Raw genomic sequence first — 16,163 nt, forward strand, 5'->3', positions numbered from 1 at the left:
TTATTTTTCATTGCAAAATGGCAATCCATACAAACTTTTGACAATTTTCTATGTATTACAAATATTGGAGCAGGATATTTCAATGGACTTGAAACAGAAGTTCTTTATAGTTTTGGAATAGAACATTTTGACCTGGTAAAGTAGCTTTTTAGCCCATTGTTTAAAACTAAGATGAAAACCTGTGCTTTGTAACAGAAAAAGCTTAAAAAACAGAACGATCAGTTTCAACACCAGAAAAATATTTTAAAAGTTAAGAAAATTTCAAGAGGTTTTTTTCCTCTTTCAGAATGATTAAAAAATATTTGTGGAATTTCCTACAAAGAAGAAAATCTACTTTTTGCACAGCTCTGATCCCAGCTATAAACTTGACAGAGGCTTGGACCATTGTAGCAGTTTTAAACTCTTATATTTGCTTGTAATATTTACTTAAAATGAGTGCATAGAATCATATCTGGACTCTTAATTGCTAAAGTGAGAATTAGGATGGCTGGGATATTTTGTGGTCCTTGAAAAATTCAATCTCTTCTGCCATTTTGCACCCAAAAGACTGTTACATGTTTACTTCTGAGATTGGTACATTACATTTGTAACTGACTCTAGACACAAACTCCAGACATGTTCCACAGCGTAGCCTCTAGCAACCCATATCAGTGTGGGGCTGGGGCTGGGAAAGCCAAAGCCCATCTGGAGTTGCATCTGGCAAGGGATGTGAGAAGGGCTTCTGCAAGTTTATTAGCAGGCGAAATGTGTGTCTGCTGCTGAATGAGGCTCTGGGCCTGGTCACAGAAGACACAGGAAGGCCATGGTACTCAGTGTCCTCTTCAGCTCAATCTCCACTGGTAAAACCAGCCTTCAGCAATCCCAGATTCCTGAGTCCAATACAGGAACCAAATACTGTTTAACATCATTAATGACCACGATAAGACTATGTTATCTGTTATCTTTTAGGTCATTAATCCTGTTTGACCTGATTTAAGACTGATATATTTAAACTCCTGAACTATTTGCCAGGGTCCTCTGAGTATACGTTTCAATTGTGTGAAAGATTAGCTATGAAAATATGAGACTTCATAGTAAAGATAATATAGAATTTATAAACAGAAGCTACATTATCCATCTCGTTGGTTTGTGCTACAGAAAAGAATTTGTGGAGAACCATAGAGTGTTCAACAATAATCCAACAGCAGGAAGAACTGAAGTATATTCTTTTTCCATAGAAATTTATGCTGATTTGTAGAATTTTAAATCCAGTCTTATTAATGCCTTCCCACTCTCAGTAGGAAATACTCCCACAACATATGAGGAAACTGTCTTATGAAACAAGATTTTATTTTAATAATGTGGATATTATTGTACAGCTACTCAGACATAAAGAGAATGAGTTGTACCTCACTGGTCTCTTGAAATCAGTATGGAGTCTCCAGACCAGCTCAGTCGTTTAGTTGAACTTGGTGCATGCATTTTCTTCCTTTCCTCCATGGGGACAATACTAATTGAACTTCTTCAATTGGTCTCAAGCACTCATGATGCGCTTTATTTTTGGTGGCAGGTAGTTTAAGAATTGCTGTACAGGACAGTGGTCTCTAATGGTGACCAAAAGCAAATGTCTGGGGCAGATTATAATAACAGGGCTAACATATCATGATACTTCCACTCAGTCATGTGTCGGTCTCTAACAAGTTGTTATTCAGGGAATTTTTGAGTTTGAAATGGCTTCTATGTATTTAGAAATTGTCAGTGGATTTCCCTTATATTGGTTTGCCCAATCTTTCGTTGAGCCTATGTAAGCTAGAGTACTCCTGCTTTTTATTCAGTTAAGAATATCAGAGGACTAGAGGTGACAGAGCTGTTCTTTCACGTATTTTGTCTGCTGGAGGTTGATGGGAATGCTTGGTCTTGTTGCTGGACAGTGCCGTTCCTGTCTGCACAAAAGGACTGATGAGAGCAGACTCCAAGATCAGAGCAGTTAGAAAAGCTTTTTATTGATACAGTGGGTTTTATGCTATTAAAACTTTCTGGTGGCAACATTCTTATTCCTTGCAGAAACATAAAATACACCTTAAAACATTCCACAACAGCCACAAATATGCATACAGGAATTGGCTTAACACATATGTAACTTACACATTGACTGTCTTCTGTGTGATGACAAAGGTGTGATCTCTCAGGCTTTTTATATATGTTCACTTGAGCTGTGTTCAGCTTAGTAGCAATTTGTTTCCTCTGATCTCCTAAATGTTTTGCAGTACATAGTAAGCAGGGGTATTTTTGTGTTTAAAAACCGTCATCTCTCCCTTCAAGACCAAAGGGGAAAGGAACCTTAAGTCTTACACCACATACAGGGAGTGGAATGCATCTCACCCAACTTTTGGCTGCCTACAGTATCTTCACTTGATCTAGTCACTCAGTCTCCCCTTATAGCCAAGGGAGGTGAATGGCCATTTAATTTGACCTATTTTAAATGTCTATATTAAGATAAGACAAATCATGTCCCTATTAGTTACTTTTAGAAAATGATTCATCTCAACGTAATATAGACGTATAAAATAGGTCAAATGAACCACCTTTTTCTCTCCGCTGACTGTAGAAAGAGATGAAGTCTACCTAGTATTTTCAGGAATGTATCTGATTTTTTTAAAATCTAAATTTGATTGAGTAAATAAGAGACTGGTCTATTATTGCATAAAGGCAGTATTAGCCTCAGTGATCCAGCCCACAGTCCTATAAATGCCTCAAAATACTGAAGGAGTGTCCTACAGGGAAAGATTCCCTTAAGATCTTGCAAGAAACTCCCACAAGTGAGGGCAGTAGGTAACGCTGTGAGGAAGTACGGGGTGTGTGGTTAATGTGCCAGAGTCTTTCACTTGTCTGACCTTCTGCTGACAGAACAGAAGCAAAAGAGAAAGCCTGCTATGATGCACTCTGCCTTGCAGGATGCTGGCAGAAATGCTGCCTTGGTTAGACGTGGTCTGGCACTCATTCAAAACCACCATGGCAAAATCACTGAATGCCAAGAGAAGAATTGGGGGCTTGTTAGTTTTATGCAAATCCCAGAATTCCTGTAGCTTCTGTCATGTATTTGAAAATACACAATGCAAAAGGACACAGAGTGTGGAGCAGAGCAGCAAAGTGGATCTCCATGGGTTATCTTCACTTCATTCAAACTAGTACAGCCTATCTGAATGCACTAATTATGTCATTAATGCCATAAGAAATTGTTGCAGAGGTACAGTGAACAGGCTACATATACCGCACATAAATTAGATCAATGTGCAATGTGCTGGGTAGGTACAAAATTTTGTAACACTGACAGTTAATGGTAATAGAAAATCAGGAAAGTATAAATTAAATATTCAGAGTTTACCAGGTCATCTTGTGCCTGCCCATCTGCCAGGACTTCAGAAGTTTCTTAGCAACAGTGAAGAAGACTTTGGTTTTAAGCTCATTTATGATAGTGTCTTATCTGTATGAGCCAGTCCTATGGTTCCATTGGATGCATCTTGTAAGAAAAAACTAAGTGAATTTTCAAAACAAAGCTGCTTTTCACAGAAAAGTTTAGAGAATATAGTAAAGAAGGGCTGTTTATCTCAAGCTGTTTACGCTGTGCTGGTTGCACCAATACAGTTGAACTGCATCAGTGATTTCTGGTTTTCTTGCAAGGAATTCATGCACACAGGGCTCGGTGTGTGTCTCATCACCTGGAGTGTGTGTGTGTAGTGCTGGGCAGTGCTAGCACACTCTCTGCTTCTGCTGTGTGCCTCTACCTCCCTAGGTCCATATCTGAAATAAGTCTATTGCTGGTTCAACAACTTCGGTAAGCTACACAAATGCTGAGCACTGAGCCAGCACCATGCTTTCTGTGCTCCTTGGATGAAGTTCTAGAAAACCTGTAGTTTACAGTTTGGAGCTTTTCTGTTTAAGTCTTGTGCAGTTCATCACCAGGACTGTCTGTAAGCTACAGGCAGCCAGGGTCTGCTCTGTGTCTAGTGGAGCACCGCTCCTCACCTCTATCGGTTGCTGTATGCCTGCTGCATCACAAGCTTTGCATCAACACCATTCCTTAGTGTACACAGAGTATCTGTGGGGAAAATCAGTAGTAACCAAAGATTCCACGTGTAAGCAACTTAAAAATAGACCTGAAGGTTTATTATGTTGTATCTTAATGTTCAGAAGGTGGCATTCTTTTATAGCCAAGTTTATTTTAGAATGATAAAATACTTGTGGCAAGTCACTGGTGCCAGATTTGTACAGTGACATGGTGGCCCAGACATACTTTTTAGAGTAACGTTTTCTTTCCCAGTATGATACGGTTATGAGTGAGTTTGCCAAAACACTTTGGAATTGTTATAATTCACCCAGAGCTTAAAATATAGTTTTGTTAACATTTTTTATACTTTTCAGACATCTATTAAGTTAAGCACTTCTTATGCTTACTTATTTGTAAGCACAGCACCAACCCTGCTTACTATAGCAACAGAACTTCAACAAACTTTATGCTTATTTTAAAAAAAACAAGCAAAACTAACATAGAAGTGCTGTGCTGAACCAACACACATTGAATTCAAGCCTTTCACATTTAATGAGAATTTTGCAAAGGCTATCATTGAAAATCAGGCCTGGGTGTCTGTCAAGACTTATAAAGTGAAAAATGAAAATAAAAATCCAGCTTCATGTACTTTAAAAAAACTACCATAACATTTAGCTAGCCGCAGTAGAGTGGAAGAGCTCAGCTGGCTTATCTGACAGTAGCCATTTGCTTTAATGCAAGACAAGTTTCTTTTGTCCACGTGCAATGAGTGTCCTCTAGAATGGATATGAAAAGTAACAGGGAATTGTATGATTTAATGGTGACTCTCAGTGCCATGCTTTGAACAGACCTATGCTGTCTGTGTTGTCAGCTGTCAGGAGCGAGGCTCTCGTCAGTCATCAAAGCATTTAGCAGAGTTTACAGTCTGCTGTTTACATTACTGGCCAGTACTTTACTTTCCTGAATACAGTTTAACTATTCCACCACCCCCGTGATGAGTATTCTTTTCAGCAGCAGCAGTCCTCACAGCCTTGGAACATTGTTTTTGGACACAAACATACACAAGTTATTAGAACACAAGATCAAAGGAGGTGTCCCACTGTCTTCCTTTCAATGCTCCCATTGTGTTTGTATGCTGAAGCCTGCTAGAGAGTTAGAACCGGAGAAGGGGGAGAAGGGGGGAGGAAACCTTTGTACAAAGGTACTTGTCACTGAGAGAAGCCCATAAAAGATGATGTGAGAAAAGACACCAGGTGGAGTATAAACCACCCTTATTGTTAAGAAATGCAAATAAAACCCCTCTCCTATATTAAAACTTTCTTACTTGTCATTTCTTGGATGCTAAGGGAAATGTTCTGATTATTGAAGTCATGGCATTACTTTTTGCCTTGCTTCTTTTCTTTTCATGTGTGGCACACTGTACAGGATGTCGGCAAAAGTTACTTTTCCTCTTTCTCTGCATATTGTTATAGCTGTTAGCAAATTTCATCTCAGCAAAATATTCACTGGAAAAAACCCTCAGAAAAATCACACTTTAAAATATCTCAAGGATTGCCTTTTTTATGAAGGATATCCTTTCTATTTGTAAATAAACTGCAAGTTAATTTTATTTGGATAGAAACTATGTTTTCCTTGGGGGAACTTTGACAGAAAAATTCCTGGTAATTCTGTATGATCTTTGAATTCTTTCTGGTGGATCTGCAGTGAGATTCCATGCAAGTAGATTCTAGATCCAATACCCATTAAAATCCACTGAAAAAGTCAGTTGCTTCTAAATTGCTGTAAGCCCTGGTCCAGCTTCCTTCGCTATAGAGAGATATATGGTAGCAACAGTATCTCAGTTGTTCTGAGGCACCATCTCTTGTTTTTTTCACCTTTCCACTCTTCTGATGAGCTGAAGTCAAGATTATTGAGTTGGCTATGCAAGGTCCTTTGAAAGAAAAGGTACAGGACAAAACAAGTGACAATTAGCAGTTCACAACAACAAAGCATTTCTGACAGAGAAGTCTTCCAGCTGCACCAAAACTCAGGCCCTTTGGTGAAGGCAGTTGCTGATGTGGACTTTCAGAGTAATAGATAGTGAGAACAAAGATGAACCTGGCATGACCCTATTTCCTCATCATTGTGGATTCTTCCATGTTAAATGTCTTAGATTAATTTACCTGAATACAATGCAAAGAAGATGTGATACTACCTGAAAAGGAGTATTTTAATGGAGGCAGTACAAAGGACACCTAGCTGTCTCTTGGTGGTTGTTGTGGGAAGCAATTAATCTGCTGAATCAGCACTTGTCATCCTGAACTACCAAACCTTAAACAACTATCTGTGCATGATGGGTTTTCTTCCCTTTGAAGAGAGGTGAAAGAGGAAATACTTTGATGATGGAAACTATATCCACTGAAGTATGGAGACATAGTGTTTTAACAGTTGAGGACCATGAAGTTTGTGAGGGTTTTCTCCAGCTAATCATCACAGGCCCTTTGAAGAAATGTAGGGATAATCTTGAAGAAAGCCTGGAAAAATTTCTCATGGTATCTGAGCATGTGCAATATCTGGCACGCTTACACAGAAGGACAAGTGATGTAGTGAATGTGCTCATTTGTGATAGACATCTTCCTGCTGAACAGACAATGTTTGAACTTGCTGATCAGTCTTTCTTCCCCCCTAGGGTCAGGGCAGTTGCTGACATCCTAAAAAAACCCAAAGAAAACCTGTGAAGCGAGTAGGTTTGGAGTTGAAAGGATGCCACAGTGCAGACTCATGCCAAAGCTTTGAGGGAATAAGCCAAGGCTGCAAAGTTGCTAAAGCTAGTAGATGCTGACATGCCAGATTGCAAAAATGCCTGAGGCAAAAGTGCTGAAAAAACTGCCAAGACCATAGGTACCAAAGACAAAGACCCAAAAGCTGAAACTGTGTCTTGTGACAGGCATCCCATTTGTGTGTGTTGGGAATGAAAGAACAAAGCACTCATATAGTCACCAAAACAAAATTTAAATGTCATTAGAAGGATCATTCATACCTGCAAGAGCAGGATTGTGACACTAAATGCATCAGCAGGATAGTAACTGAAGGAATTGTGAAAAAGTAAAATTGCTGCGGGCACTTCATTAACTGAGCAGCCTTCTATAAAATATAGACATAGATTCACAGAATCATAAAATGTTTTGTCTTGGAAGGGACCTTAAGGATCATCTAGTCCCAACCCCCCTGCCATGGGCAGGGACACTTACCACTAGACCACGTTGCTCAAAGCCCCAGCAAACCCGGCCTTGAATGCTTCAAGGGATGGGGCATCCACAGCTTCCCTGGGCAACCTCTTCCAGTGTCTCACCACCATCACAGTGAAGAATTTCTTCCCAACGTCTAATCTAAATCTCTCCCCTTTCAGTTTAAAGCCGTTCCCCCTTGTCCTGTCACTACATGCTTGCATAAAAAGTCCCTCTCCAGCTTTCCTGCAGGCTCCCTTCAGGGACTGGCAGGCTGCTGTAAGGTCTCCCCGGAGCCTCCTCTTCTCCAGGCTGAACAACCCCAACTCTCTCAGCCTGTCTTCACAGGAGAGCTGCTCCAGCCCTCTGATCATCTTCGTGGCCCTCCTCTGGACTCGCTCCAACAGGTCCATGTCCTTCTGACGTTGGGGGCCCCAGAGCTGAACGCAGGACTCCAGGTGGGGTCCTCTGTGAGAGAGGAGCAGAGGGGGACAGCCACCTCCCTCGACCTGCTGGCCATGCTTGTTCCGATTCTGCCCAGGATACGGTTGGCTTTCTGCGCTGCAAGCACACGTTGTTGGGCCATGTTGAGGTTTTTGTCCACCCCAAGTCCTTCTCTGCAGAGCTGCTCTCGACCCATTCTCCACCCAGCCTGCATTGATCCTGGGGGTTGCCCTGACCCACGTGCACCAGACCTTGCACTTGGCCTTGTTGAACTTGATGATGTTTGCTGAGGCCCACCTCTCAAGCCTGTCAAGGTCCCTCTGGGCAGCACCCCTTCCCTCCAGTGTGTCAACCACACCACACAGCTTGGTGTTGTCAGACACATGCAGAGGGTGCTCTTAATCCCACTGTCCACGTTGCTGACAAAAATGTTGAACAGCGCTGGTCCCAGTACCGACCCCTGAGGAACACCACTCATCACTGGTCTCCTCTTGCACAGTGACCATTGACCGCAACTCTTTGAGTGTGACCGACCCAGCCAATTCCTCACCCACTGAGTGGTCCATCCATCAAATCCATGTCTCTCCAGTTTAGACACAAGGATGTTGTGCAGGACTGTGTCAAATGCTTTGCTGAAGTCCAGGTAGATGTCATCAGTTGCTCTTCCCTTGTCCACCAACACTTTAACCCCACCAAAGAAGCTTTAGAGATAATTTAATTACATATTATATATATGGATTTTATATATTATATGTACATATGAATTACAAACTATAGATTATTTAATGCAGAGGAGGAGCAGCACAGTTTTCACTTTACTGTCTCTGTGTGCAAAATTTGTTTAAGAGTTACATGTTTGTTTGCACTTTAAAAAGCACAGGTCTAGCATGATATTGTGCCAATTCCAGGTGGAAGAGAACAGCACCCAGCTGAGACCTTGGGGGGCCAATGCCAGACTTCTTTCATCTTCAGCTGCATAGGATCATGGCAGAAGAGGGGAAGAAAAAGGAAGGAGATAAAGCTGAAGAGCTGGAAAGCAGTATCCTATCACTTACCTCATTACCCAGGCAGGAAAATCAGCGTGATTCTTTCATCTATCATATGTATTCGTCCTCCTCCCTCTGCTCCTACAAGTAGGAAACAGCCATCTGGTGGAGGGGTGCATCACTGCTCCCCTGCCTTGGGCACTGAGAGGAGCTGTGTCAGTGGTTCTGGCATGTGGCTTGTGTGCTGTGCAGGGCTGGGCCTTCTCCTCTGGCCCTGTGGACTCTGGGTGTGTCAGCAGAGCCTGCATACTGGGGCGGCAGATCCCATCAGCTATTTATGTTTGCTATGATACGCTGCGTCTCCGATACGTCTACAATACGATCCATGTCTTTGTGATCTCTGACTAAGTTTACCGGTCTAAAGCCAGGTACACCATTAGTGTGTAGTGTACTATTTCTGCCCTGGCCTCTAAACAACTGGTTTTAGGACACTTGCTTTCATGCAGCCTTATACCATACCTAGTTATCATTAGGTCATGTTGAATTGAATCCGAACTTTTTCAGTGCTGGTCTACTTTACCATACACTAGGTTAGCATGTAGCTTTGCCCGCTGTGCTGTAGCTAATATGCAAATATAGAATAAAACTAGACGTGTTGCTTTGGCTGGTACCATTGCATAAAGTACTCCCGGTCAGGATATCGGAGAAACCTTCACTGGCACATACAGGGCTCTTCTCAATCTAACTGATGATATAACTCTTTCTGTTGCAAGTGTTGTCATCAATTTCATTGCACTATTGAATATTGAAAATTAATTTCCAGAGTGGTCTTATTCACTTGTTCCTTGGCTAAGATACATTTATTTCCTATCATCAACTAGTTTATAGTATATCAACGTTCAAAAGGGTTTTCCATCCTCTGAAAATGTCGAGTGTAGTCAGCACTAATGAAAGGGCAATGAATAATACTCTACGTCATGGCTTTCAAACTTTAAGAATTCCACTGGGGTCACTGGGTTGAATTAGAGACCCTTTAATCATTAGTACAGTTTTATGAATGGTGTACTTTACTCTGATATTTTACAAGACGTCACTACTTAACACACTTCTGGCTCCATGGAAGGAAAAACAAAAGGCTTTGTGTGCCTCGAGGTCCCTGTAGTTTTGAGGATCATTATAATTCTACTGAGTCAAATCCTGAGGTCCCTGTTTAGTTGTTATACCATGCTAAATCCTTCTGGAATCAAATGGAATTTGTCTGAGCAAAACCATGCTAAGAATCTCCTGATTTGGCCATTTAAGAGTAGCTAAAGATTTCTCTTTCCCAGATGGAGGAAGAAATAGCTGCAGTTGTGATTCCTACTCAATGTAATGTAACCAGCTTGTTTTTGTGTTACTCCTGTGCCCAGGCATTGCAATCATGAATCCCGTTGTATGCGGCACCCGTTACTGACATTTGGAATTCTTCTGTCAGATTTGCTCTCCTGTGAAAACCTTGGTCTTGTGGGGTGTGTCATTGACTGTAATTACAAAGGGCTTGCTTTAAACTCTAGCAAATGTTGTGTACGTGAAAGCAGTACTGTACAACAGCGGATATGTTACAAATGCAAGTCCCTTTGTCTCCGTAGCTGGGACACAAGTGGACCTCTGTAATCTGCTGTGAAAGTGAGGGCTTCTTCCCCTAGTCACTTGTTCAGACCTGCTGAACTCATGACATTTCCAAGGCCTTATTTTGTTCCGAAGAGCTGAATGATGAGGGCACCATTTCACAAAATAAATGAATAAAGCTGTACAATTTCAGGGGTGCTTCCACTGAGGTGTTCTCTATGTCATGTAAAACACTGAAGATAAGCGATATGCCAAATAAAACATTTGCTGATGAAATTACAAAAGGGCACTCAGGTATATGCCAAGCTGAGGAGAAAATAAAATTGGTATTAAAATTTTGAAGTTCTTAATATGCATCAGAGAGTTTTTACAGGTTTTCATAGTCTAGGTGAGGCTCACACCCCAAGGAGTCTGCTTCATCTAAATCACTTTCTTCCCCTCTTTTTCCTCCCCAAAACAAGAGGCAATCTTCAAAGGAACAAATATGTCACTTTAAATACACAACACAAAAAATGGGCCAAATAAATTATTAAAATACATAAAAAAGAGATTCGCAAAAGATGCATGTTATTAGCTATTTGACAAGCAATTGATGCTGTTGCAATGGCTGCATTTCACAACACAAGTGTTTTCTTTGCTAGACAGATAAATAGTCAACATAATGTGAGAAATGACTTTGCAGTCATCCAAAGAACAATTTGGCTTTAAATAGTTCATTTAATGGCTTTCCACTGGCTGTGCTGCGCAGTCATTTCATACCAGACCTTCACCACATCCATGTGCTTTGGAATTCCTTCTAAAAATGAGCTCCAAGCCTGACCCTCCTCTCCCCGTCCCAATTCCCTGCAGAAGTGTTACCACATATGCTTTGAATCTTTTTTTCAGATGAGCTCCCAAGTCTAACTCCTTCCTCCCTGTGCTTGAAACGTATGGATTTGAAAGCACTGATGTAGCCTTGAAGTTTTTGGACCAGGCCCATCTGGGTCAATCCCTATGTAGTTTGACTAGTAGTTTCTGGAGTAAAATTCTCAGAAGCCTTCATTTTTTCTTGTTCTGAATCTACTACGCACTCCCTTTTATCTCTCCTAGTTGAACTACAAGGATCTCAAGGGAGATGTGATTTTCATAAACAGAAAAATAATGACCAGCCAGAGGAAGGAAACAAATTTTTAATGACTGGGAGAATTGTCTTTATGAAAAAGTAAGTTTCCTTTTAGTTTATTATATATGTAAAAAAATACATCATTCATCAACTGTAGAAGGGGAGATTTCTTTTCAAATCTCATCCACTCAATAATAATGATTTTAAAAAGCTCATAGAGACTTTGTCCTACTGCTGCCAACATTTTGAATCACTGAGAAAGGTTTTCCGATCTGCCCCTGAAAACTGCATATTGGCATTAACGGTGACTTTGGAAGGATCACTCGTGTGTGCAGAGATGCCCGTGAAAAACAGTTTGCAGGACTAAGTCAATAGAGCAGCCGCTTTTCCAGGCATGCAGGCTTCCTTCGCAGTCAAGATGCTGCTAAGCAGGGACACGAGGGGCTTCCGGAGCGCTTCAGCACCGCATCCGCGTACCAGGGGCGATGGGAGGCAGTTTGCGAACCGCGCGGAAGGCGTGCGGGCTGCCCGGTGCCCGCATCCCCTCCGCAGCCCTGAAGGGGCGGCCGAGCGGCAGCCACAGAGTCGCGGCTGGCCCGGCGACCCTTCGGCCCGGGTGGGAGGGCTGCTCCGCCGCCGGTACCGGGGGCAGACCCGCGGGCGGCGAGCGGCACCCCGCAGCGCAGCCTGCGCAGGGCGGCGCGGCCCCGGCAGCCCCCCGGGCCAGGCAGGGGCAGCCGGGCCGGAGCAGCTGGGCCGGGGGCCGGCGGCAGCGCGGGACTCCGCGGGCGGGCCGGGCGGGGGCCGGGGCAGCGCGGCGCATTGTCTGCCCGGCGCCCCCGGGGCTGCGCGGGGAGCGGAGCGGAGCCGGCCCCGCCACCCGTGCCTGGCTGGAAGTGAAACGCGCCCCGGCTGCTCCTTTTTCTTTCTTTCTTTTTTTTTTTTTTCTCTCTCTCTTTTTCTCTCTTTTTTTTTTTTTTTTTTTTTTTTTTTTTTGAGCCTCCAAAAGGCTCACTCGCCCCTTTCATCTGCCGCCGCGGCCCAATGGGAAGGCGGAGGCTGCCTGCAAGTGGTCTAATCTCAATGAGGTGTCAATCATGTTCCCCGGTGGGTGAAGTAAGGTCTTTTGTAACCGCCTCTGTCTTTGGGAAAGAGAGGCGAGAGGAGGAAGGCTGGAGCGGAGAGGGGGACGCCGGACCGTGCTGCAGGAGGAGAACTCAGATTTGATCTCGCTTGTGCGTTAGCAGGGAGAAGCGGAGCACATGGATTTCTAAACACGCTGGGATTTTTTTTTTATATCTACAAAAATAACAACAAGCGAACCTGACCCTACTGAAAACAGTCAAATGAATCGTAACTGCAGATCAATGCAGAGAGATGGGGAAACTTCACTCGAAACATGGTTAGTTCCTTTCACTTGCTACTTCCTTAGTCCCTTCCCCTTATTCGGCTTGTTCTCGGTTTGTTGCTGTGATTTCTGTACTGGTGTCTAATGATCTTCCTTTATTATTTCCCCGCACACTTTCCTCCGGATCTGCCTAGCTGCCGTTTGTAAACCCAGAGAAAGTCCAGAAGGTAGGGATGGCTCTTTACTGCTCGTAACTTTGAACGTGTTCCCCCGCTCCGGGTGGCTGCCCCCGGCCCCCTGCCCTCTCCCCTCAACTTTCCGGCGCGGTTTGCGAGCTGCGTGCCGGGTCCCGGCTCCGGCGGCGGGCTGGCCGCGGGTCCGGGCGGGCTCCGCGGGCGGCTCAGCGGCGGCATTGTCTCCTCTTCTCTAGGTGATAGTTTTGCGGTGAACGCCTCTCTGGCTCGCAAAGGGCTGGAGGACTGGATGGTGAAGCAGAAATACTCCGGGGGCAGCAGCAGCGGAGGCAGCAGCTCGGGACTCCAGCAAGGCTGCCAGCACCGGGCTGTTTGCAGGCTCTCCAGCGCCAGGGTATGTCAGCTTCCTCGCTGCTCCCACCCCCCCGCCCTGTCTTTTGGAAATAGGGAATACCAAAAGCTCTTTCTACATCCCTCTCACCCTCCCAAGGGTCGGTTGTGCAAAGGAAGGGTTTTCTTTGCCCTAATGCTGCCCCGGGGGGCTGCCCCGTGGGTGGTTTCCTTCAGTCCTTTGATGAAGTTAGGAGCTGCAGAGCAAACTTGGTGCTGGTACAAAAGCCAGAGGAGTAAAGGGACCTGTCCCCTAGTGTCTGGGCAGCGCGATTAGAACAAAACCCTTCATAAACAGGAACAAACGGACAATCTCTGCGAAAAGCCCAGCACCCTGCCAGTGTGGGTAAGCTTGTGAACCCTGATTGGTGCACAAGTTTGTCTGTGACATTTTGGCAGAGGAATTCAGGAAAGAAGTCGTCCCCGAAGAGTGTATTTTTATTTACTTGCTCTTTGCTAATAATGCGTGGCTGACTTTATCTGTAAGAGTTGCTGCACATGTCACTTGCCCTGGCTGTTACCAGACTGGTCGCTTTCCACCCTTCCTCTTTCCTCCAGTACTCCTCCACTGTAAAGCTGGGCTGAAGGAAATGTGTAAATTACCCTCCTCCCCCCCCCCCCCCCCCCCCCCCCCGCCCTTAATGTTGTCTCTTTAAACAAAAAGGCATGATGGGAGGTAAACAATTCTTAGATATGGTCCTCATAGTGTTTCAGGGTATGATCCAGAGCTTATTGATGCTTACTGAAAGACTCCCATTGACTTCCGTGAGCTTTGGATCAAGCCCTGAAAGCTTCATCAGTGGAAAAGTAACCTGAGAGATGGGGAGATTGGAATCTGTGCTTCCCAGCAAGGAATGTGGCTCTGAAAGCACAAGCAGAGCAGGGCCACCAAACCTCCTGCAGGCTCTTTGCTTTGTTAGCCACCAGTTTTATTGTCAGAAGCCTGGACTTCTCGTGTCTCAGGAAAAATTAACTCGCAAGTGGACAATACTTCATTTAAGGTGGGGTGTTGAAGTGCACAGAAGATGTATAGCTTGGAAAACCTAATGATGACTTTTTAGATTTCACCAGTATTGTATTTAGAGGAGGATAAATTGGGAGTCACTGGAAGTAAGGCAAAGGGGGTAAGATAATGATGTGTTTGTAACTGATGAGCATAATCACTTCACATTCAACTTGCAGGTATGTCTGGTTGAAGTGATTCTTAACGTGCTTTACTTGGAGACAATGTGCCAAAGAAAGAAGTTCTCATTAATAACGGTACATACATGTATGATACAGATGTGAAGAGTAAACCCGTGTGCTTTTAATTATTTTTCATTATGCCCATTTCTGTGAGTCAAGCTTTTTTAGATATATTCTACCTCTCACATACATATTTCCTAGGAAAGAGGCTCAACTTACCAAACTAAACATAGGTTTAAATTCAAGAGTTAAAGGTCAAAAACTCTGACTTCAGCTTTGTGAAATGTATTTTCTTCCACAAAGACAGTTTGCTTTTTGAAAACAAGAAAAAAATATCTTTTGTCAAAGATACTTTGCTATGCACTGAACTCTTCAGTTTTCAGTTCCATGAGTTCTGCTCAGCTGGAATGGCAGTGGAACAGTATTTCTCTTCTTACTCAAGGTGTCCTCCTCATGATAGCTGAGCAATTAGCAAGCCATTAGCTAAAAATTAATCTACTGGTTTAGTACATTATAAAACTATAAATACATTTAAGTATGTTTAAAAGCACTGTTCCCATGAGGCTTTTTACTGTCATCCTGATAGAGTTGTTTGTGAATGTTTGAAAATATTCACAATTTATTGCCTAATATATTTGGTAGTATCTGTATGCATATATAGCCTGCTAATAGTTTTATTTTAATTGTCATCCTATCACAGGCACACTGTGACAGCTACATTAAAGTTCCTTTAAAATACGAACTTTTGGTACTATGGAGGGATGCATTTCTAATCCTCCATTGGAACCAGATGTGCCATATGTACAGTCTTTTTGACAAGGATTATGGAGTCACAGCTTTTGACTCCATAACTGGGATTGCATGACTGTTTCCTCGTCTGAGATCTTTGATCTCTTGTATAATTATACCAAGATACAAAGTGAATTGTAGTCTAACCTCTTGGCTCTTCATTCACCTCAAGATGTAAAAATACTAGTTACCTCTGCTAATGGTTAGTTACATGGGATTGTGTGGGACAGTTGTATATTCCCCAATAATGTAGTACTGTTACATTGAATCGACCAAGGGATTTTATCCATACTATTTCAGAATACCTCCTAAAATGTTCAGTTAGCTTACAAGGCTCTGTGGAACAGTACAGTTTTATTGTGTCACAGTTGAAACTTTGGCTTCTCATTAAAACACGTTTTTTCCCCCTGAAATAGTTCCTAATTGCTGTGTTTGTGACTTATGGCAGAAGGAGTTAGATCAAACGCTGATGAAAATATCTGCATTCAGAGAAATAACCAGTTGAGCTTAAAAAAAATAATGGTCCTAGAAATAATTTTCCTCCTAGGAATCCTTAACCTGAGTTTTGTTGATGGTGGTTTCATTAGTATGCAGGGCCCTATTTGGTGAAATCCAGCATGCTTCCAAAGACCTGTTGATGGGAGGGGAGAGCACTCAATTGCTTCCACAGCTGAAACTTCAAAGATTTTAATAATTTTGATTAGAACTTGAATGTAATAGTGAAATTTTACTTACATTGCTGTATATAAGCCAAAAATTCTGTCTTGGTTGTAGTTGGAAGACTGTTTTCCTCAAGAACAGAGACACTGAATTGTTTTGCTAAAGTTAGTCATCCAGGGGAGATGACACTGAACTTCAGGGGGATACATGTAGCATTTTACAAG

The 16,163-nt window shown here is 43.0% G+C and overlaps 1 protein-coding gene across 2 annotated transcripts in view; it reads left to right on the plus strand.

Annotated features, from left to right (window-relative positions):
• Positions 1–12,517: 12,517 nt before the first annotated feature.
• The window catches only part of NKD1 (NKD inhibitor of WNT signaling pathway 1), a 114,243-nt gene continuing 110,597 nt past the window's right edge, over positions 12,518–16,163 (plus strand). The window contains exons 1-3 of one of the 2 annotated variants that reach the window (XM_080411230.1): positions 12,518–12,775; positions 12,916–12,948; positions 13,152–13,309. In XM_080411230.1, coding sequence (XP_080267356.1) covers positions 12,751–12,775; positions 12,916–12,948; positions 13,152–13,309 — 216 coding nt within the window. In that variant the 5' untranslated portion in view covers positions 12,518–12,750. The remainder of the gene's footprint in view (positions 12,776–12,915; positions 12,949–13,151; positions 13,310–16,163) is intronic. The other variant, XM_080411229.1, reaches the window with a different exon arrangement.

This window comes from Falco punctatus (assembly GCF_963210335.1).
Source record: "Falco punctatus genome assembly, chromosome: 14".
NCBI lineage: Eukaryota > Metazoa > Chordata > Aves > Falconiformes > Falconidae > Falco > Falco punctatus.